At 49.4% G+C, this 19,116-nt stretch overlaps 1 protein-coding gene across 4 annotated transcripts in view; it reads left to right on the forward strand.

Annotated features, from left to right (window-relative positions):
- The window catches only part of NEDD4 (NEDD4 E3 ubiquitin protein ligase), a 1,922,401-nt gene that overhangs the window by 1,311,788 nt on the left and 591,497 nt on the right, over positions 1-19,116 (forward strand). For all 4 annotated transcript variants that reach the window (XM_085644133.1, XM_085644134.1, XM_085644131.1 and 1 more), the window contains one exon: positions 14,797-14,862. In XM_085644133.1, the coding sequence (XP_085500259.1) occupies positions 14,797-14,862 (66 nt within the window). The remainder of the gene's footprint in view (positions 1-14,796; positions 14,863-19,116) is intronic.

A 19,116-nucleotide genomic window follows, 5' to 3' on the forward strand; every position in this document is an offset into this window, starting at 1 on the left:
TTTGTTTATCCATTATTCTAGTGCCTTTGATAAAGTTGATTGCTATCATCTTTGGGCAAAGTTACATGCAAACAGTCTTATATAGGCTTTCTTTTGTTTTTTAGTTGAATTGCAAGGCAATACTTTGGTGCAAATAAAAGTGTCAGATGGCAACATTTTAACTTTGAAAATAAAAACTGCCAATGGTTTTAACCCCTTGACTGCTAAGCCTTTTCCCACTAGAAAACTAAGGCCTTTTTTTGGTAATTTTTGGGAGGTTACGCTTAGGCCTCTATAACATTTTTCCACATAATGTATCCATGTCAAAAGTGTGTCCCTTTTTCCAAACGTCCCAGGAAATCTGAAGGTATCCAGGATTTGTGGATTCCCCTGGAGACCACTGAGAAAATACCCAAAATATTGCTACATGTTGGGAGTTTTGGGAAAAAATACTCTGCAAAACGGTTTTCCCTAAAAATGGCATCAACAGAAGGTTGGCTCTGCTAAAGTCACCATCTTTTTAGCTTTTAGGAACATGCAGAGCAGAATCTTGAAAACAATTTTTTTCCACATTTTTGCAGTTTTTTAATGAGATAGCCAATTTTTCCAAATTGTTGTGCTTTCAACCTACTTGCAGTTTGTAGTACAGTCCAGTTTGGGATACAGACAGATCAAACCAGGGTCACTGGGAGTCCCTTCAAGGATTCCCATTGACCCTGGTTTGATCCGTTCCTGTTGCAGACACTAGGCCCAGCCACACCAGTGGTGCAGCTTTTTTATCGAGACAAGTGGGGAATGCTGGGTGGTAGGAATGTTGTGGAATCCTGCTGACTGCAGAAATGCAAGGAAAATGAGCTATTTGCAGGGCATTGTGGATATGAAAATTTCATGTGATCCACACGTGGCACACCACCCTGTACTCCCCAGGTGTCTAGTTTTCAAAAATGTCTGGGTTTTGTAGGTTCCCCTGAGTAGGCGCCAAGCCCAGGTACAAAAAACTGCAGCTGCCCCTTTTGTTGATGGTACCACATTGCCTCTTGGACCCCTTCCTCTTTTGGGTGCTAGGTTTACCCTCACAGGTGAGGTACCATTTTTTATTGAGAAACATGTGGCAATGTTGGGTGTTAGGAAATCTGTGGCTTCCCGCAGATTCTAGTACGTTCGCTCACAGAAATATAAAGAAAATGTGGGTTTTGAGCCAATGGTTGAGGTATAGAAGGGCTTATGGGTAAGAGAACCTAGTGTGATCCACGCGAGACACAGCACCCTGTGTCCCCTAGTGTCTTGTTTAAAAAATATCTGAGGATGGTATGTTTTCCTAAAAGTCAATGTACACCCTGGCAGTAAAAGTCAGAAAAGACAAATGTTACTGCACAACCATCTACTACACAAGTATACACACATACTGGTTGGATTTGGCTCAAGGGTGATTAAACAGTTAAAAATTTAAATTGTATTAACAAAAGATCTCATGAAAACAAAAAGTAGAAATCCCTGTTAATAAGATAACTGAAATCTAAAAACTGGGTCTCTGTGAAATTATCTACTTTATGGTCAAGGACAGGCCTAATCTTAAAGAAACGGTCACAAACAGGGTGATCCTGTTCCAATGCTGTAGTGTTATCCACAAAATGCAGCATTTGCTGCAGAAGCACATACCAATGCTGACTCGTGGTTGCTGTAAACATAGCAGTTGCTATTAAGGGACTGGTAGACCAATATATAGACAGTAATAGCTTTCTTAGCAACTCCATCAACTTCATCTGTCTTTTATAGTGGATTCATCATCCGATGATTCCTCTTCGATAGGAAATTCACATCCAGAATCTTTAACATGCTCCTCTTCCTCAAATACATTTACAGAAGCAGATTCAAAATGCAAACTAACATCCTACAAGCTGTGGCTATATCAAACAGTAAATGTAACTATTGACATATAACAATCTGCAAAAATTATCCATGCAAACCACACAATGAACTTTATCCTCCACAAAGATACCACTCAGTTGCCATAGACAGCTAGCTTGAGGATCAACTGCACTTACTCTGCACAGACACAGCAAACACCAAAGATATCTCACTACAAAGAAAAATAAAAATAAACACAAAACAACTTAATACAGATCTTGCACAAATCGAAATGTGAATTTGAAACAGAATAAAACATAAGCTAAATATGCTACAATTATTACAATAGTTAAAAAACACATCCAAGCAGGGCAGTGACACTTATTTGAAGTACATCTGATTCACGGAAGGGAGTCAGTTCCTCTGTTGTGGCAGAAGTACTAGAGGTCACTGTCTGCCTACTGTTTGTAGTCGCAGGGGGATCTATTATTCAGATAGTAATGCCCTCACACACCTGCTAGGGTGTCATGCTTCATCATAGGGCGCTCCTCGTCAGACCGACGCTGCAATGTCCAACGGGCCTGGTGGCATCTTTAGTGGAGTTCTGTTGATCTGAGATCGCCGTATGTGAAGGGTGTGTGTGAGTAAAGATTGAGTGAATCTTAGTGTATGTTCTGAGTGACAAGGTGATTTAAAATAGGCACAGCCCTATGAATATTTTAATTCGGGTATTAGGGCTGGGACTAAGTAAAAACAGTGGGACTACCGCAAGGATTCAAGGTATCTAGGTAGCTATTGGTTGTAAGTGGTCAACATGTTTCGTTTCGTTAATGCCCCGGGTATGTTCAGGTGCTAGCTCCTTATTGAGGATGGTGGAGTTGACAGTGGAAGAACTGGAGAGTACCAAGTATATAGTCTGGGTTGGTTTAGGAGGGGGCCCTAACCATTTTTTTAGAAGGTTTATGTGATACATCTGGGTTTTGTTGGTGGTAAGCTGCAACAGATAGGTGGTTTTACCTATTTTGCGTACCACAGGAAAAGGGCCCTGCCATTCTTTCCGTAATTTGTGGGAGGAAGACGGGAGCAAATCCAAAGCCAGATCTCCAATTTGTAGCTCTCGCAATGTTTTTCCTTTATCATAGGTTTGCCTCTGCTTTTCTTGGGCCTTTTCCAAAGAGGCATGGGCAAGTTCCCTTAGTTTGTGAAGGCGGCTTTTGATTTGAGTGGCATAGTCCAGGAGAGCCTGGGCTTCCTGAGTGCCGTCGGCCTCCCAGGTGTCTTTTGTTATTTCAAGAAGGGTCCGCTGTTTCCGACCAAATAGTAATTCAAAGGTAGAGGTGCCCAGGCTACTCTGTACCTGACTACGAAGCACAAATAAGGCTAATGGAAGAAGCTGATCCCAACGTTTCCCGTCACTGGCGAGAAGTTTCTTCAGAGTCAATGTGAGGTTTCCGTTATACCGTTCCACCAGACCATCGGTCTGGGGATGGTATACAGAAGTTTTTGTGTGTTTAATGCTTAGCTGTTGGCAGACCTGTTTCATCAAGCGGGAAACGAAAGGGGTTCCCTGGTCGGTTACGATTTCTCTGGAAAACCCCATCCTAGAGAAAACTTCAATCAGTCTGTGGGCTATCGTCGGGGTATTCGCGGAATGCAAGGGGAGCGCTTCGGTGTACCGGGTGGAATAATCTACTATTACCAGCACATACTGATGGCCTTTATTGGACTTGGGGAGGGGACTTATAAGGTCCATACCTACACGATCAAACGGCTTGGCGAATATAGGCAAGGGCCACAAGGGGGCTTTTGGAGGGATGTAAGGGTTCTTCTTCTGGCAAATGGCACATTCTTGGCAGTACTTCTTTATTTCTGCATGTACACCTGGCCCAAAAAAATTGCGGAGTATGGAGTGAGATGTTTTTTCTACCCCACAATGTCCTGCCAGAAGGTGCGTATGGGCAAAAGAAAGGACCTGATCCCTAAAGGCCGCAGGAACTAACAGCTGTGGTTCCTCCCCCTCCTTACCTATTCTATATAAGAAGCCCTTCAGTTCAACAAAACAGGGATACACTTTGTGGGGCTGTTGGAGGGACGCCCTAGCGCTTTGCCAGGCATTACTGAGGCTGCTGTCGTTTAGTTGGGCAGTCCTAAAGTGCGTATCCATGGCCCAGGGTTCAGAGGCCAAAAGAGCGGTCTGAGACCTATGTTGTACCGCTCCCCTTAACATCTCAAAGAACCAAGGATTGTCAATGCCGATAATGAGAGGCTCGGGCAGGTGGGGCAAGTCCCCTACGTCAACCACTATACTTAGGCCCTGGAGGTTTTGGAGGGTGATTCTGGCGAGGGGATATTCTTTGATATCACCATGCACGCATCTTATATTGACATGCCGTCCAGATAACAAGGAAGCAGGTGCTACGAGTTTCTCTCGTATGACTGAGTACTTACACCCGGAATCCAGGAGGGTGGTTATGGATTGGATATTCAGGATCAGACTCACATAGTATATCGGACCGGTTTCTTGTGCGAAAAGGATGGAATGTGGCAAGTAGCGAACGTCCAACGGTTCATCTGATGTTTTTTCTTTTCTTTTTCTACAGAATTTGGCGATGTGGCCCCACACCCCACATTCGTAGCGTTGGGGACCCGTCACTGGAGAGGTTTCGAGGCGTCCTACACGGGGTTTTGGCTGTTTATAAAATGCTTTTGCTGTTTTTCTTTCCGTCATCAGGGGAAGTGATTTCGGATTTCTCTCTTGTTCTTTAGGGGGCCCTCGACTCTGGGCCCTTGCATAGGAGGTGGCCATTTCAACGGTGTGTTCTAAGGTGAGTCCCGCGTGTTGACGCAACCAGCGTTGGGTCCCGTAGGGGAGAGCTTCTAAATATTGTTCGAGATATATTTTTTCCATGATAGCTTCTCGGGTAGACTCCACAGGTTTCAGCCATCTATCCGCAGCATCCTTGATTTTATAAAAGAGGGTTTTGGGGGTATCACAAGTAACTCCTCTTTCTTGGCGGAAGCAAAGACGATGAGCTTTGTCGTCTACGCCAAGTCGATCGAGGATATACTGCTTGATATGCCCATATGCGGCCGTACCATCACGATTGCCAATTTGATATGCGGCTTGGGCTTCACCTGTAAGAAGGGGGGCTAAATAGAAAGGCCAGCGGTCCCCTGGCCAGCCACGTGCCCTGGCAGCCCTTTCAAAATAAAAAAAAAATGACACAGGATCATCCCCAGGGGTGTATTTCTGAAGGGGAACAACAGTCCCTGTTAAGGAAGGGGCTATGCCCTGCCCCAATGTCTGTAGGAGCTGGGTTTGTCCTTCCGCTAGCTTGGTTAAGTTGTCTGCTTGTAACTGAATTGCGGCGGTAAACGCGATACGGTCCTGGTCTGCTTGGTTTGAGCTTTTCTCCATGGCCCATTCCAGTTTGTTCTGAGCCTCCCGCATTTGGTGTATTATTTGTTCCATCTTGTATCAGAGAGCTTCTGCCCGCATTCTCCACCAAAATCTGTCACACTACCAGCGTTGGATAGCCTTATACGCGTTGTGGGGTTGCAGAAACAAGGGGTTTATTTGTATATAACTGAGGAAGTCCCTCTTCTCATAACAAAACATAAGAAAAAAACCACTATGTCCAATGTCTCGGTCTCCCAGGGAGGTCTTCGCTACTGCCCATTGTTCCCGTCTTCACAGATGGGTACCTGTGCCAGAGCTCTCTTCTGAGCAGATGCCTCAATTTCAGGGAGGGATGAGGGAGCCGAAAAGAAATCAAAAACAAGAAAACAAAGGTTCAGGATTGGATTCTCCAAAAGGACATAACTGGAGGGAAGATGGGTCGTGAGGGACTGTGCACCGCGGCTAAAAGGGTGGTTCCCAAGCAAGACCTCGAGCCGTGACCACCCTCGTTAATGTTTCCCTCCCGGTGTGTTGAGGAGGTCCCGGAAGCGTCCCCGTACCTGTTGAAGCCACCCTCCTCCTGGGGGAAGTGGCTGGTGCTTACGCGGTGTCGGGTCGGGGCCAGTAGAAGGGCGACTTCTCTCCCCTCTCCTTCTCTGGTTCTAGGATTCTCGATGCTGCTTTCCGTTTGCGTCCTCTCGCCGCTTCTTCCTGCTTGCTGCCTTTTCTCCGCCTCTCCTCCACTTGCGATAGGTCCCAGAGTTGCTGCGTCACCGCTGCCTGTCCCGCCTCCTCATGACGTCGGAGCGGATTAAAGGGGCCGTCGTCGTCCCGCACTTGCATAGGTACGACATGGGGGTCAAAGGGGAGACTTACAATCGGCATCCCGGGCTCCTCTCAACACGGGCACTTAGCACATAACTGCTGCTTATTAAGAAGCATTCCTATGAAAGCTTTGTTCTCACTATGCCTCATCTATTGCATACCGTCTCCCAGTAAATGGTCTTTTAAAGACCTGCGAAGTACTCGGGTGCGGCTGTGTGTGTGCCCGGGAAGCTGGGGTCAGGTGACAGAGGGTGACAGACAGATGGTGACAGTCAGAGGGAGATAGAGGGAGGAAGACAGAGAGAGGGAGACAGAGGGAGGGAGACAGAGAGAGAGGGAGACAGAGAGAGAGGGAGACAGACGGACGGAGACAGAGGGAGACAGAGGGTGACAGGGAGGAGGGCAACAGAGGGAGGGAGGGAGACAGATAGAGGGAGGGAGGGAGAGGGAGGGAGACAGAGAGAGAGGGAAAATGTGGGAGACAGAGAGAGAGGGAGACAGAGGGAGGGAGTCCAGGGTAGACAGAGGGAGGGAGAGGGAAACAGAGAGAGGGAGACAGATAGAGGGAGGGAGACAGAGAGAGAGAGAGGGAAGGAGACAGAGGGAAGGAGACAGAGGGAAGGAGACAGAGGGAAGGAGACAGAGGGAAGGAGACAGAGGGAAGGAGACAGAGGGATGGAGACAGAGGGATGGAGACAGAGGGATGGAGACAGAGGGATGGAGACAGAGGGATGGAGACAGAGAGAGGGAGACAGAGGGTGACAGGGAGACACAGAGGGAGGGAAACAGACAGAGGGCGACAGACAGAGGGAGGAGGGCGACAGAGGGAGAGACAGAGAGAGGGAGACAGACAGGCAGAGACAGGGACAGGGGCAGGCAGATAGAGGCAGAGACAGAGACAGAGAGGGAGACAGAGGGAGGGAGACAGCGACATACAGGAACAGATAGAGGCAAATACAGGGACAGGGACAGACAGATAGAGGCAGAGACAGGGACAGACAGACAGAGGCAGAGACTGAGACAGACCGACAGAGAGGCAGAGAGACAGAGAGGGAGACGGAGAGGGCAACAGAGTGAGGGAGAGAGAGAGAGAGGGAGACAAGGGGAGGGAGACGGAGGGAGACAGAGAGGGAGAGAGGGACGGAGACAGAGGGAGACAGAGAGGGAGACAGGGCGACAGACAGAGGGAGGAGGGAGACAGAGAGAGGAAGACAGACAGAGGAAGACAGAGGGAGGAGGGCAACAGAGGGATGGAGACAGAGGGAGGGAGGTAGACAGATGGAGGGAGACAGAGGGAGGGAGCCAGACAAGAGGGAGACAGACGGAGACAGACAGACAGACAGAGGGAGGGAGAGGGAGGGAGAGAGAGGGAGGGAGACCGAGAGAGAGGGAGACAGAGTGAGGGAGACAGGGAGAAAGAGAGGGAGAGAGATAGAGAGAGAGATAGAGAGAGGGAGGGAGACAGGGACAGACAGAGACAGAGACAGGGGCAGACAGATAGAGGCAGAGACAGACAGAGAGACGGAGAGGGAGACAGAGGGAGGGAGACAGCAACATACAGGGACAGACAGAGACCGGGACAGACCGACAGATAGAGGCAGAGACAGGGACAGACAGATAGAGGTAGAGACTGAGACAGAGAAAGGCAGGGAGACAGAGAGGGAGACAAAGGCAGACAGAGGGAGAGAGAAAGAGAGAGGGAGACAGAGGGAAGGAGAGGGAGGGAGACAGAGAGAGGCAGACAGACAGAGGGAGGGGGACAGAGAGAGGGAGAGAGACAGAAGGAGACAGAGGGAGAAAGAGGAGAGCGAGAGGGAGAGGGAGGGAGACAGAGGAACAGAAACAGAGGGAAACAGAGAGTGGGAGACAGAGGGCGACAGAGGGAGACAGACTGGCAGAGGGAGGGAGACAGACGGAGGGAGGAGGGCGACAGAGAGCGAGACAGATAGAGGGAGGCAGAGAGAGCTAGACAGACAGAGGGTAGGAGACAGAGGGAGAGTGAGGGAGGGAGACAGAGGGAGGGAGAGAGAAGGAGACGGAGGGAGGGAGACAGAGAGAGAGGGAGACAGAGTGAGTGAGACAGAGTGAGACAGAGACAGAGAGAGAGAGAGAAAGAGATATAGAGAGAGAGAGAGAGAGAGAGAGAGAGAGGGAGGGAGAAATGGAGAGAGTGAGGGAGACAGAGAGAGAGAGAGATGTGTGTATGCCGGGTCTGGTGGCTCAGTGGACGAAGGCATCCGCTGCAGGGTCCTGTGTTCAACCTCATGGTCTCAAATTTGCTTGAAAATGCACCATTTGCCCACTTTTATTTCAAAATTTTCTACCGGCCCCCCGAATCCCCCTTATGTGGTTCAGGCTCGCTTGCTAAGCTCGCTCGCTACACTGCCTTACTGCGTCCCAAAATGATGCATCTCCAAAAAGTGTGTCACCAACATGAAAAGTTTGGAAAGCTGTGCCCTAACAGGTGTGTGAGGGCATTGCGATCTGAATAATAGATCCCCCTGTGACTACAAACAGTAGGCAGACAGTGACCTCTAGTACTTCTGCCACAACAGAGGAACCGACTCCCTTCCGTGAATCAGATGTACACACATAGGAGCACTGGAAGAGGACCTCTTTATATAATTAGCTCTTACGTCCCCCTGTTGATTATACACTTATTTGAAGTAACCAGTACAAAATAAATTTCCTTACAACCACATGCAACTACACAAACTGCAGATCTACCAATGCCGAAACTGCAAGCAGGAGTCACCACCAAGTAAATCAAAAGCTTTGCACTACAGTAAAAAGGAGGAATACAATATTAAGTTCACAAATGCAATTGATGACAAGAAATAAAATAGTTAGCGCTGTATAACACAATGAATACTGCCCCCAAAGGGGGTACAAAGCAAAGGCGAATTATTGGCACCCCAGAAGGAAGTAACCCTTACCCCAGGACCAGTTCTCCCCTAATACAGGTATGTACTACCAGGTGTCTAGTGGTTTCCCGCCCCGGCCCGTGGGCAGATTGGCTTAAAAAAAAAGTCTGGGGGCCTGGCTTGGAGCGTCAAGATGGCGGTCGCACTCTAGGAGTGCTCTGGACCTCTCCGTCATCCGCTTCAAAATTCGCCACCATCGGCGATTGCCCATCCTGACAGGCCGCCCCTAACATCGCGCCGCACCCCATGCTCATTGCTGGAGCCCCAAAAATAAGTGAATTTACGCGCGGGGACCAACTTCACGCCCGGACCCCGGGCCCCATTGGACTTAAGATAGCAACTCCTGGCGGTGGCTCCCGTCCCCTCGAGGCTCTGCTGTGACCTCTGCCCAGTCATCGGGGCTGACGGAAAGCCATTCCCTGCGGTGCCACTGGTGAGGTGCCTTACCCGGTGGAGTCGTGAGCCTGCTGCCTCCGCTCGGTCGAAGGTGAGGGGCACTGACAGGCGGCCTTTGGCGGGGCCTTCCTTCCCCAACTGCAAACTGGTGACTGTAATTACAACCGGATCCGCAGCGGCTGTGATCGGCCGGCAGATGAGGCACGAAGGGCTCGGCTGCCACCTCGGGCAGCAGGAGACCGGAGCCTTGGTTCTCCCCCCCTCCTGTTCCTTCCTCCTAGGACCCCTGGCGGCCCTGGGCCGGTGTTGGGCACCACACTCAGGCATTGGAGACCCGCTGACGCCTTGTGGAACGCCCCCTGTCAGAGCCTGCTGTGGCCTGGAGTGGGCTGGTCTGTGGCGCATGGGAAGAGAGAGGCCTACCCTGATCGCCTCCTTGGGCCCGACTGATGGAGGTGGTGTGCGGGGGGACCGGCTACTACCTCGGGCAGCAAGGGACCAATGGTCTGGGTCCCCCCACTTTCTACTTGTTCATTAACTCTTGGGTGAGTGGTGGTCCCGGATCCCTGGTCGCTGGGCTGTGCATGACCCTGGGACTCCACTGACGTGTGGAGGAGCACCCTCCTGTCGTTTGCAGCCACAGGGAGACTGCTCCCCGATCACTGGGCCAGTCGATGTCTTGCGCTCCTCGCCCGGTTCTGCTGTCTGCGGCGCTTTCTTCTCCTCCTCCGCTCACGCTGGGATAGCCAGGAACTCTGATCCCCAGAGAAGGTCTCCAGAGGAGCAACCACCGATCAGCTTCAATGGGGAGAGACCGGGGACCGAAGCCCCCCACAACACAGACCAAGATGGACCAATACACGACCACGGAGACTGGGGCGGCGAGCGGCCCTACCGAAAAGAATGCCCCCATAGCCACTGACCTCCGCACCATCCTTCAAGCAATTAGCACCTCTCTGGAGGGTAAAATTTGCGAAGTCCGAGTCGACATGGCCCTCATCCGGCAAGACCTCTGCAACGCGTCGGCCCGGATCAAAGAAACCGAATTCCGTATTTCCACGATAGAGAACGACTTCCACCATTTGAAAGACCAAGTCGCACGCCTACAGACCCATACTAAAGAACTGCATAAGCGAGCCGAAGATGCTGAGAACAGTTCGAGCACAATAACCTCCGCCTGTTGGGATTACCGGAGGGCTCGGAGCAGGAACAAATTATCAACTTCAGTGAGCACTGAATAAATTCCTGGTTGCCCAAGGACTCCCTCTCCCTGTGGTTTGCGATTGAACTGGCTCACCGCTCTCTGGCTCTAAAGCCTCCGCCGGGGGCACCACGCTGGCCGATAATAGCGTGGATCTTCAATTTCAAGGATCGAGACTCTATCCTTGCCGAGGCACGCAGGCAAAAATCCCTCACATACCAGGGTTAACTGATTATGATCTTCCCTTACTACACACAGGAGGTTCAGAGTCAAAGACGTTCATTTGTGGAGGTTAAGCAGAAGCTCCGTGCGCTGGACCTACAGTACAGGCTTCTTTACCTGACCCGCCTCCGGGTGGTGTTCCAGAACAAAACCCTTTTCTTCGAATCCCCCGAGGAGGCCTGGACATGGCTGACGAACGCCCACTGAGAGTAATTGCCTTGAACCGGTCCTCCAAGGCTCGTACTGGGGACGCCCGAGGGGGGTTGCCCAGGCCACATAATACCCGCACCCGCTCACGCAAGGGACGAGGACCACGACGAGCCAGATCAGAATCACCCTCAGGCCGTGGGCTTATCCCACAAGCCAGAGAGCCACAGAGAAACTCCTCCCCCCTCTCCAGACGGGCCGGCTCCACGGGCCAACCAGATCCTGGGGACACTCTGCCCCGACCCTCCCCAATTGACTTGGCGGACACAGACCTTTCTCGAAGTCCGGCTCCCTTAGAGGGCTAACCTGGTTCTGCGGCAGACAGCCTGTAACACAAGACATTATTCACATCGATAGCCATGCTCACCGCAGCTCTAGTTCTCATGATGGTGTCGATATGAATATTCGTATATGAGGAGGGGTCCTCCACGAATTTCCGCACTCAAGCGTTTCAGTTTGGTATCTAATTTTGTCTGTTAGGGTCGACAGATGCTTCCGTTCCTGAAGTATAGGGTGGGGGAAGGGAGAGGGGACCGTTGTCCCTGTTTTTCGTTACTGCACCTTGTTTGTTAATCCAGGACTCTTCTTCAGCAATACGACACTTGCACACGCAACCCAAGCTACATCAACGCATCTATAGTCCCACAGCATGTAGGCAGAGCACCACACCTGCGCTTGGCGCCCATTCTACGGACCCTCTTTCACACTACTGCCTACTATGACAGACACCCGTAATGGCAGGGAACTACTCCGTATAATGTAATGGAATATCAATGGGCTGCTAGATAGAGTCAAAAGGACAGCGGTCGTGCGTTATACACAGCACCAAGCGGCCGACATACTACTGCTCCAAGAAATCCATCTTATTGGCAATAACTGCCCTTTCCTGGCACGATACGCCTATGACAGAGTCTGGCACCCAGGGTTCAATCGCGGGTCAAGAGGCGTGGCAATACTAATGCGGCGCACTTTTCCATTTGTGCTGACCAAAGTCACCAGCGATCCCCTGGGTTGCTTCCTAGCTCTGTGAGGCACCAAAGGAGACACTGCTCTTAACCTAATGTCCATATACTCCCCACCATCAGTGCTTTCTCCCACCCTTAAACGTACTGCAGACCACATCACATCTTTGCCCTCCGGGATGACGATGATTGGAGGTGACTTCAATGCAGTTATGCACCCTGTCCTAGACACTACAAGCACCCCGTCTGCCGCTAAAACCACGCACGCTAAACTCTTGACGAACTGGGCGAGCACCCTGGGGGGTGTGCGCCTGGAGGGTCTGGCACCTCCAGACCAAACAATTCACGCACACTTCTGCCGCGCACCACACCCACGCACGATTGGACCACATCTTCATGCCCGCCCTCGATTGCCAGAAAATTAGAGACATTGCCATCCTTCCCAGGGGTATATCTGATCACTCACCCCTGTCTTTGGGAATGGGGGATCCCCCAGACACGTTGCGGCCGATCTGGAGACTGAACGCATGGACAAAGACTTTAAGAATTCAGTTAGAAAGAGCTAAAGGAGTATTTTCTCACTAATCAAGGCTCTGTCTCCTCCCCGGGCACCTTGTGGGAAGCTAGCAAGGCCACCATTTGTGGCTTTGCCAAAAGCCAGCTTAAACTGCCCATTAGGAGAGGTACGAGGCAGGGATTCCCCCTCTCGCCGCTCCTTTTCGCCTTAGCCCCCTCATACGATTTGATGAGCAGATCATGGGATGGAAATGGCCAGCCTTGGACCCGGATAAAATCGCTCTTTATGCGGACGACGTCCTGTTCTTTCTGGCCGAGCCGGCCCGGTCCGGACTCCATTGTCTTCGGGCATTGCATCTCTTTGGGCAGGCCTCTGGCCTGCACCTAAACCTCGCCAAGTCCGTCTTAGTTCCTCTCCACTTCTCGAGAGACTGCTACGACTGGCAATCCACCATACCTATCAGGAGGCAATCCTTTACATACCTTGGAATTTGGGTCGCCCTGCTTCCCGACCTCGCGTGGTCACTTAATGTGACCTCACAGGTGAAAAGTGCCCGTGCCGACCTCCACAGATGGCAGACGCTCCCGCTGAACCCCTTGGAAAGAATAGCCCTGTTTAAAATGCTATTACCCAGGTTTCTGTACGTAATTCAGAATACACCCTTCCTTTTTCCACGAACCTGGTTTAAAGAACTGGACAGTCTGACCACCAAATTCCTTTGGGGGGAGTGGAGACCTCGCTTGGCCCTGGCCCAATGCCGGATTCCACCTTTCGATGGAGGAATGGGCATGACCAATCTCTACCAATACTACTTAGCAACCCGACTGCTCATTATTCATGACTGGTTCAACGGCGGCTGGTCAGACCCAGCGTACAGGGTGGAACTAAATGCCCTGGCCCTATCTAGGTTCCAAGAGATGATGTATGGGGGAGCTATCCCCAGATCTCTGCCCATAGTGACACAAGGGGTTCTCCTGGCCTCACGCGCTTCTTTACGCCATACCCAATGGTCGAACAAGCCGACTCAATCCACACTGCTCTGGCAGGGCTCCTGGCTCCATGAGGTCAGCAGCCTGGAAGGATTCAGGGCCTGGGACCTTATTGGCATTTCACAACTTGGGGACATATGGGGAGGTGACCACATGCATACCTTTCAAGATCTACAAACTCGGTACTCTGTGCACCCCTCCCAGTTTTATAGGTACCTGCAGTTGCGCCACGCCCTCCGCAGTCACGTACCAGATGGCACTTCTCTACCTGAATGCAGCCCACCTGAGGCACAAATCATGATGGGAAATCTGGGGAAGGGGGGTCTCCCGAATACTTCACACAGACTCAGGGACCAGTGAGAGGGATGGATCGGACCTCTGGAGGAAGAGGACTGGAGAAACACACTGATGGATCCTAAAACAATCACCACATCTGCTAGACTCCGCCTGGTCCAATTGTACTACCTACATGCCTCATACCTAACACTGAAACGCCTTCACACTGCAGGGCCAGATGCATCATGTCCACGTTGCAACCAGCTTTGCCCCGTCATTACACGATATTGGGATTCCATAGAAAAGGAATATTGCAAGACTGTATCTGTTTGGCTTAGAAATTGCACAGTGCAGCCTCAGAGGATCAATCGTCATCACTGCTCTATTGAGAATTAAATCTACAGAATCAACATTCACACACCTTGATCAGCTATGCCATATCAACGACCTTTCAGTTTACTTAGAGACCAAGTCTACCAATAGTGAATGGCCTCATGTACCTATCCTCTTCGCTCTCTTTTTCCTTCATTAATAGAACTGTTTAATACTGCCTACCTTGTCACAATTATTAACGCTCACCAGTTTGTGGGTTATTCTAAATCTAAGTGCTTTGGTTGCTGCATGAATGTCTAGAGGCAAGTTCACTAAAAAAGACCTTTATTTAAGTTTTTAACAGGTGACCTATCGGGAGCTACATATGTAGTACTAAGGTAGCTTCTCACAGATCGCAACTTACACGTGAGCTCCTAGTCTGTGCAGAATGAGGGCAAAAGGCAAATATATAAACGGCAAAACTCAAAGCAGACAAGAGAAGTCTTTACAGATCCATTTTGGGTGAGAGGTTACAATTCAAATAAATTAAGGAAATAAGGTTTCAGCAATGATGAGAGCTATATTAAAAGTGTGTTTTAAAGGTGCAATAAAAAATGTGCTACTTTCCTTATTTGTGTTTTGAATACACAAAACTGAATCCACAAGTTTGTCTAGGCTGCTTGTAATTTATGTAAGCAGAACCTTGCTAAATATATCTCATATATGTCTTGCATACAGGCTGTGCCTTACTCCAGGGATTACAAACGAAAATATGAATATTTCAGAAAGAAGTTGAAGAAAACGGTAAGTGATTATCTGGATAAAAAGCACTTTCAGTCAACCAGGAGCACGTGCCTTTCACACATTGTGCCTATAAGTCATTCAGTTAATAATATATTTTTAGTACACTAGTATTCTACCTTTTGCAAACTGTTACTACTGTTTCCATAGTGCTGCAAGTGGAAACTATTATCCAAAACTGGATACAGAGCTATGTGCTGTGGTGCTGTACATTTGTGTTTCTTTATGCTCTTTTTCATTGTTATGGTTCCTGTGGAGTAGAACCAACATTAAATATATTATTTAGCTCTATTCATGTGTACTGATTGGATAATGTGCAATGTTAATTTGTGTATGCATAACACACAGAATGCATTGTATTACCTGAAATTCTAAAATGTAGTAAAGTTATTAGTGTGGGCATGGCCTTGCAAGATAACCAACAAGACACTCTAAAGAGAAACTCCTAGACAATGCTGCTTTAAAAGTACATAATATTGCCTGTTATAAAAAAAAAAAAGATTTGACTGTAACTTTGTAACTACCTACAGCACTGCACTCCAACAGTGCTCAATGCAGTGGTTCCCAAACCTTTTCAACCCGCGGCTCCCTTGACCCATTGGCCATTGCTTTTTTTGGGAGGGTGGCGTGAATGTAAGTCCGACCTCGAGAGTACTTGCTTTTTTCTCCCTGAAAATAATTGGGTTGAGCTGATGAAGATATTATAATCATATATGCAGGGTGTTTCATGTTACTAAGGTGGCACCTGTAGTAAAATATTCCTAGTCACACTTCTTTGCCCATGCATTTTTTTTTAGAGTACCCTCTCATTTTTTTTTATCTCACTTACAGTGCAAGATAGCACCCATATGCATGTAGGCCCCATTGCCAAAGTGTTTCTGCACTTGAAGAATATTTGCACTTCCATTTCTACCCATGTCATACGTGCCAACACACCTGTCTCAGCAGGGTGACTCTCAATTTTTTAAACCACATAAAGCTTTCTTTTTGCTGTGTCCTCCCTAAAACTGTCTCCAAATCAATGCAAGTAAAATTAATTCCTCAGATTTTTTTATTTTTTCTAACGTCCCTCTTTCTTGCTTCCCAAATGTTGGCATTATGCTGTATATCGTGTTTTACTTCCCTGTGCTCAAGGAGAGAGTAGGCCTGTCTGGAAATGTGTGTCTACTGAAAGAAGTGTGTACTGGAAGTACCTATGATTCAAGTAAAAATTTCGATACTTAATAATACTTAGTATGTTTAATAAACAGGACAAGTGTACTTTCCTGATAACTTGCATTGGTGTAAAATTCATTTGGAAAAAAACAAAACTATTAACGAGTCTAACAAAATAAATCAGGTATCTTCCGCTTAATTTGAAAGTGTTGGAACATGGGGATCCAGTGAAATATGGAGGTCATCTGCCTCGACATGCCATCAATTAAGCGCTACGTTTACAGCTTTAGGCATGTCACTTACAAATCATCGACATCATGCGTTTAAGTCTAATTAGTTTAACTGAAGCCAACAGACCCTTCAACATTTAAATGCATTAAAGTGCTTGGTACGTGGCTCCCCTGACTAGGTTTGTCGGCTCCCCAGGGAGCCACGGTGCACAGTTTGGGAAACACTGGCTCAATGGAACTGGGTACAGGCCACTCTTATGCTCAAAAGAATCCTGGTGATAGTGAGAAAATGGTAGACCGAGCCATTGTCAAATATGGGGAAGAAAGTAACGTTGGATCCAGACGAGCAGAGGTAGACGGTGCTGCTAAACCTGCCTGAAGAGTGGTGAGCTGCATCAAATGATTTCTAATTCAGTGCTGCCTCGCCCTGGAATGTGGAAGGGCGGACCAGGTGTGGGCTGTCCTCTAGGGTTCAGCTTGGATAGAACTCCATAAATATTAGGGCCAATTGCTCCCAGCGATTAAGCTGCGTACCAGAATAAAGACTGGGGGAGCCAAGGGGACCTAGGCACAGCAGTGCCAAAGCTTAAGGGAGCACCGAGAGTCACTCCAGGCCCAACAGATTCCTAGTGATAGCAAGGGATCGTTAGGTCGAGCCATCGTCCGACACAAATGAGGGAAGAGACTATGGCTCCTTACTATGAGGCCCAAGATAGAAGAGCAAGGGCGTGAGTAACGAGCTGCATCAAAGGATCCTGAATCAGTTAAGGCCAGGCCCTGGAAAGGAGCACGGCACAGCGGCTCTGAGGAGATCTCAGGGGTAAGTGTTGCGGGGCTCAGCAGATGCTCTTACTGCCTCGGAGCTGTCCGTCATCAGGGATTGAGCTGCAGACAGAATAATGAACCGTGGGAGATTATAAGGCTGGATGCTGGGGGCGCCCCTGCGCCCAATGAGATGAGCCTGAAACTGGCAATGCAGGGCCAAGATCAACATTTGTGGCATGGACTTGTGGGCAGTGTGGGAGGGCCCAGTGTAGCTGCGCAGCCTTTGTGCCTAGTATTGGCATGTTATTGTCACAAAGAGTGCCCGCTCATTGTTTGCCTGGCCCTGGGCTTTAAAAACATTTCCTACACACCATGTATAAGAAGGAAGGTTGGATGTTGGACCCAGCCTCCCCTGATTACAAACTGCACATAATATATTGGATACTGCTTGCAGTCGCAGGAGCAATACATTAAAAAATATTTTGGTGTGGCACACGTTGTAGGAAGGTGGATATCTGACTATGGTTACCCCCAACTTTTTGCCTAGTGTCTAGCTGGTTTTTCGACTTAGTTGGCCTGAGATCTTGCCATTCAGGGTCTCAGGCTGTCTGCTCTCTCTTTAAAATGGACTCCATGTACCCTAGGTACATTCCCAATTGGTAAGGATCACCTTATTGGACCCTGTACAGTGTACCCTAGGTACCCAGGGCATAGGTGTACCCTAGGCCTCCCAGGGGCTGCAGCAGGTATTATGCCACCCCTGGTCTGGCCTTCCAATCAAACACAATTGGCTGATCACTCAGCTGGGGCAAGGTCGTGTAATCACCCCTTGCTTAGATATAGTATACCTATATCTACCCTTAAAATAGACACATGTGTACCTATCAGCCACTCCTATGGCAGGCCTTAACAATCCTGGAGGCAGAGTGCTTGGTAACATGTGAGATGGTGCTCTAGCATGAACTGAGCCTGTCTGCAGCTTTCGGAACCATGTCCTTATAGCTGTTCTATGATATAGCCTACCATATACTCTTAAAGTGCCTTATAATCTTAAACGGTTATGGTAACTATGGTTTGGCTTTATCAAAACATGTCGTGTAAGGTGTCTAACACTTTGGAATAATACCCCATACCATTTCTGGTGATGAGGATATTATTCCTCCCTTCTAGAGGGGGAGACATGTTAAAATCCTACTTTGCTGTTTAACTCTGACCAAAGCCTCAGCATCACAAAATGGATGCTGCTGCCACAGACACGAGTCTGCCCTCCTGCTGCTGGGAGTGATCCCCGCAAGGGAGGCTTGGACAATAGGTTTCCTGCTTGGGGAGGTGCTAGCACCTCCCCAGACAGACTTTAGTGTATTGGGGCAGGGAGGGCTGAAAGGAATGAGACATGCCTGGGGCACACAAGGTGTCCCATGCATAGTCCAGTTCAAACCGGTGCTGGGGCACTCCAGCCCCAGTCCTGGCGCGAAACTGGACAAAGGGAAGGGGGTGTAACCACCCCCCTCCCAGGTCCCACCCATAAGGCGTGACCTAGCAGGCAACCCAGCCCCCCAGATTAGTATAAGAGTGGTAGCTGGGCCCCAGGAGATAAGATTATCCTGAACCTGCAACTTGAACAGAAACTCTGGACCTTCGACATTCGACGAAAGAAGAAGACTGAAGAATCTCCCTTGTGGCCAAGGAGTGGCTACCCTGTGCAAACAGGCACCATCAAGAGACTTACCCTTTGCTTTGCTGAAGTTCTACGAGGGACCGACTGCAGAGCCCGACCAGAGCCTTGACTTCCAGACTTCTCCGACCCTGATCCACATCCACAGCCGAGCTGAGATCCGTGGAGGCGACGAGAGACGTGGGACCGGCTACCTGGGAAAAGTGGCGAGTATCTTCCAGCGCAGCTTCTGAGGTACCCTCGAAGTTGTGCACCGGGGATTGAGAAGCCCCAACCCCAAGCACCATCTGCACCGAAGATCAGCCCCCCACACTCCACGAGTCCTGCGTGGGGGCCCTTCTGCATTTTCCTGCTTGGCGCGTCAGTCCGGTTGCTTGCCCGTTGGCTAGCGGCCTCTGTGACGACACACCTTGAAATCTTCACTGCTGGTTT

The sequence above is a fragment of the Triturus cristatus genome, chromosome 3_1, assembly GCF_964204655.1.
Source record: "Triturus cristatus chromosome 3_1, aTriCri1.1, whole genome shotgun sequence".
Classification (NCBI taxonomy): Eukaryota; Metazoa; Chordata; class Amphibia; order Caudata; family Salamandridae; genus Triturus; species Triturus cristatus.